Source organism: Aegilops tauschii, chromosome 6, assembly GCF_002575655.3.
Source record: "Aegilops tauschii subsp. strangulata cultivar AL8/78 chromosome 6, Aet v6.0, whole genome shotgun sequence".
In the NCBI taxonomy this organism is placed as follows: Eukaryota; Viridiplantae; Streptophyta; class Magnoliopsida; order Poales; family Poaceae; genus Aegilops; species Aegilops tauschii.
The window spans coordinates 303,850,096-303,854,583 of NC_053040.3; the positions used below are offsets into that span (position 1 = coordinate 303,850,096).

General features: G+C 51.9%; 1 protein-coding gene across 1 annotated transcript; it reads right to left on the reverse strand.

Annotated features, from left to right (window-relative positions):
* Nucleotides 1-1,625: 1,625 nt before the first annotated feature.
* LOC109758569 (B-box zinc finger protein 25) lies at nucleotides 1,626-3,048 on the reverse strand. The gene is made up of 2 exons (XM_020317432.4): nucleotides 2,170-3,048; nucleotides 1,626-2,055 (listed from the first exon to the last, which is right to left on the reverse strand). Exons 1-2 carry the CDS (start codon nucleotides 2,692-2,694, stop codon nucleotides 1,798-1,800), a joined length of 783 nt encoding a protein of 260 aa, XP_020173021.1. The 5' UTR covers nucleotides 2,695-3,048; the 3' UTR covers nucleotides 1,626-1,797.
* Between the last annotated feature and the right edge of the window lie 1,440 nt (nucleotides 3,049-4,488).

Below are 4,488 nucleotides of genomic sequence, written 5' to 3' on the forward strand. Positions count from 1 at the left end.
TGAAAAAGTTTTCAGGCAATAGGATCTACCGTACGTCTAATTATCAGGGATGATCTCACGCTCCGGTGAAACTGCTTGAAAGCAGCTCAACTTAGGGGCCACGCCTAATACCCCCTTGTAAACGTCCTCTGTAAACTTCTTCCCAACTCACAAACCATTCTATTCTACTCGAATGGTATCTTGTGCAATTAGAGTATCTATAGCTGGGCGTCTTAAACCTACCTCATACGTCCGGGGCTGCTCGGTCACTTTCCGGTCACGATTTTTTAACCCAGACAGGCCTCTCAAGCGGTCCTCAAACGTCCGGGCTGACCGACACCTTCATATCCAGCCCAAATATGGGGCGGATATGGGGCGCCCGGGCGAGCCCGTCACGTCAGACCCGGTCCACGTTGGCCCACCCGACCCCATATAAAATCCACCCCATCCGTTCGTCGGACCAAACCCTAGCCACTTCATTTCCCTCACCTCCACTCCCCTCCACCACCCAAGCTTGCTCCGGCTCCTTCCGATCGTCTCCGGCATGGTGGGCAGCGATCCGAGTCCTTCACCTCCAGACCCATCGACCCCAGGCTCATCCCACGCGGCCCCGAGGAGGAGATGGTCGTCTGGCTTGCGCTCCGCCACGCTTGGGATGAGGCCCGTGCACGGCTACGCTCAGACTCCATCCGTCGGGAATCCATTGCGTCCGCCCAAATGGCGCATGGATCCGGCGCTAGGCCGGCCGTAGCTGCCCCCCCGGAGGCCGTGCGGTCCGTCAGGCGCCGATATTCGGGACGCACCATTGTCTCATGAGGCCATGGCACGGCATGCCCGCCGTGCAAGACACCGGGGTGAAGGCGGCGGCAGCCCTCGCGGTGGCGAAGGTCGGCGAGGCGGAGTCGCATTCTTCGGCGCCCGGTATGGCGCATTAGTCCTGGCGCCGCAAACCTCGTCGTGGTGGACATCGGCGGCTCGTCCCCCGACGGATCCGTCATCGACCAGACATCCACCGACACCGTTCGGGTTCCGGGCTCCGATGAGGAAGAGTAGGGCATGGAAGACGGCGGGGCGTTGAGTCCCGTGAGCCGGTTTGTGTCCCATGCCCTACCCTACCTTGCCGGCGACCGGACCAACACTCTGAGGAGCGCAGCCGGCCGCCGGACATGGCCAGGGCGGAGCTGGGCGAGCGGGGAGCGGAACCGGACGAGCTCTGCTTAGATTAGGTTTCACGTTGATGTAATAATATGGATTTGAGGTTTCTAATTTGACATATCCGGATGTGGAATGCATTTTTTGAGGGGTGATCAGTCAATCAGTGTAGTCAATCAGTGTCCGGCACGTCAGCGGACATTTGAGTTGTCGGATTTGCCAAGTCTGTAAATGCTCTTATGGTGTGTGTTACAGTCAGAGTTGCAGTTAGCATCGAAAAATTAAATGATCACTATTCTTTGTTTTAGTTTCAGAACTGAGTTATGCTGTTGTCTCTCGGTATCGAAATTGTTTGGTCCAGCCCATCATCTGTCCCCATGCTGAAGCACTGTCTTGTTGGTTATGATGTTTCTTATGTTTTATCTACACTTTTCTACACTAGTAGTTGTGATTCTAACTAGTGCAAAAGTACAGAGGCACATCGAAAGCGTCCATTTTGCAAAGCTCATATCTTACGATGATTATTATATGTCACAGTTCAGCGATGCTACGTCAAGATGCACAGGGCACAGTTCGACAGAACACTAGCTTTTGTACACAGCTCCTCTCTGTATACAACAGCACTGCAAAATCACACGAGGGAGTACTAGAACCTAGGAGCATCGCTTAGCCAAGATCAGGCACGATGAAGAAGTCCTCGTCGTCGGGGATCTCGACGCGGGCCTTCTTGCTCTGGCGCAAGCCGGCGGTGGCGGCCACTCTGCTCGGCCTGTAGTAGGCGGCGTCGTCTGCCGCCTGGGAGGCGAAGAACTCGGGCACCTCCATGGTCGCCCTGCCGCCCTTGGGCGCGTGGTCGTGGAAGAGCTCCATGTCCGCGGTGAACCACTCCAGCTCCTTGAAGGCCAGAGGCGAGTCCTTGTGCAGCTGCAAATTAACACGACGTACACCATGAGAACAAGATCGATTGAGACGGAACCCCAAGCAAGGCAAGCACAGAGCACAGAGATCACCGTATCGGCGGTGGAGTTGGATTGTTACCTTGTCGTTGGACTCGTAGTCCGAGAACTGCAGGAGCTCGTCGACGGCCCAGTCCTGCGGCAGGAACTGCGGCGGCGAGGGGACCTGCTGCGCGCGGGCGGCGGGCTGGGCCGGCGGGTGGGGCTCGCAGGCGACCTTGGGCGGGGCGTGGTGGTCGGCGTCGTGGCCGGCGCCGTGGTCCCCGGCGGCGCAGGCGGAGACGGGGCCGAGGCCGACGCGGATGCCGGTGGCGAGGTAGCGCTGGTGGTTCCCGGAGAGCGTGCCGGGGACGTGAATGGGCTCGTCGCAGTCGCGGCAGAAGAGCGCCCGGTCCTCGACGCAGAAGATGAAGGCGGCCTTCTCCTGGCAGATGTCGCAGCGCGGGAGCTTGGCGCCGAGCGCGTCGAGCGGGAGCCTCTGGTGCTTGCTGGCGAGCTTGTTGGCGGCGTGGATCTCCACGTCGCAGCGCGCGCACAGCGCCGCCTCGTCCGCGCAGCACACCACCGTGGCCGCCGCGACGCCGCACGAGTCGCACTGGATCTTCATGCCTCCACTTCCTTTCTCTCTCGCTGGCCGGAGAAGGCTTTGCTAGGCTGAGCCGGAGAAGAGATAAGGCTGCTGCGAGGAAGAAGGGTAGGTGGGAAGGAGGAAGAGGGATCCAGAAGCAGGCGGGCGCGAGTGGTGCATATAAGCGCAGGGGCGAGCACGCAACCGCGCGGCGACAAGATGGACAATCAGAGAGCGCCGCACCGAGCAAGAGGGAGGGAGACGAGCTTGTGGTGGGAAGCTGGCCGCGGGAAACTCGTGGACGCGGGCGCTCCTCGGGGAGTTGCACCCCACCGAAAAGCAACAGGGTACGGGCCAAGATTTTGATTTGGTTTGATATTTTGATCCGCTCTCTGCTGACTCGGCACATGCACCCTGTTATAAAAATCTACGAGGAACGTGTGGTTGTACCAGTCTGCTGCCTGCCTGCTTCTTCTTTTTATTGAAAACACCTTCCGTTTGTTAATAATTATAATTAAAAGGTTATTACAATAATTTCTTACAACAACAACAGCCATGTAAGGCGGAAAACTATTATAAAGAATATCCTCCGACCTATTGTCAATGCTAAATTTCGCAATCTGATGTGCGACCCTCCGATTGATTTTCTTCAACTTAGAATTGTCATGGCATGGAGGAGTTACCCTAAGGCCCGCTGCATGTGAGAAATATCAAACAGATTTTGGTATCATGTGATTAAGGTTATGATATTTGTATTTTGTAATTCATAGTATAAATCAGATTTCTAAGTTTTGAAAATTGTGGATTCATATGGTAACTTACTTTAGCGCTGTGCACGACAATTTCATTTGTTATCCTACAAAAAAAATCATTTGTTATTTTCACTCAGCTCGGACATTATCTTGTACATATCAACCTTGTTTATGGGGTTTACAGATCTTGTATATGTGTGAATATTTTGATTTTTTTTTGAACTTGCTGACATGATTTTGATTAGATTATGATATCATAATCATATAATCCTAGCACCAGAGAATTCTTGTTCTGATGCATGCAAACTTGGAAACTGACCCAACTCTAACATTGTTACTGCCTTTGTTTTCATCAAGTTATAAGAAATCAATCCATTTTAAGGACAACATGGTGTTTTGTGTCAAGGGTCTCTGCTTTGATTCGCATGATTTTAAAAACACGAGAATACCGTAGAAATGCATGTTAAGGACTAGTGGTGATGTTCCCAACATATGTCGTCTCTCTTTTCTTAACTTGAAGGTTTGATATTGTTACCGACATGGCTATTGAGTTGAAGTACTCATGGTCTTTCTAAAACATGGGAGTGTATTCATGCAGGAATATAGAAAACATAGGATTGATATGTTATAACTCTCTACAATCTTACACACAAAGGAACACAAGGGATTCCAAAGAACTAATGTGTGCCTACTCATCGAAGGATTTCACCCCATGTTCTTCGGGTGGAAACTACAACTTATGTCATTTGCATCGTTTTGGTCCACAGAGACTTGTGAATGTCTACAGACATGACTCATGGGATGCTCTACGTAAATTTTGCAACTATATGAAGATAAAATTGTTTGTGTTAGGTGTAAAGAAAATAAACCTGTTAGGTCTACCATCTTGTTGGAAACCTTAGAAAATTAGGAAGTAATACATCAATTATCATAATTATTTTAATCGCATTCCTACCAAGTGGCGTACGGGCCGGGATTTTGATTTGGTTTCATATTTTGATCCACTTTGTGCTGACTCGGCACATGCACCCAAGGGGAAATTCATGTGATAAAAATCTACGAGGAATGTCTGGTTGTGGCA

What these genes read in the sequence shown, in the direction of transcription:
- LOC109758569 (XM_020317432.4), bottom strand. Translation starts at nt 2,694, where the DNA reads ATGAAGATCCAGTGCGACTCGTGCGGCGTCGCGGCGGCCACGGTGGTG. An exon ending in ACTACGAGTCCAACGACAAG is followed by an intron (nt 2,056 to 2,169) that starts GTAACAATCCAA and finishes GTTAATTTGCAG; the next exon opens with CTGCACAAGGACTCGCCTCT.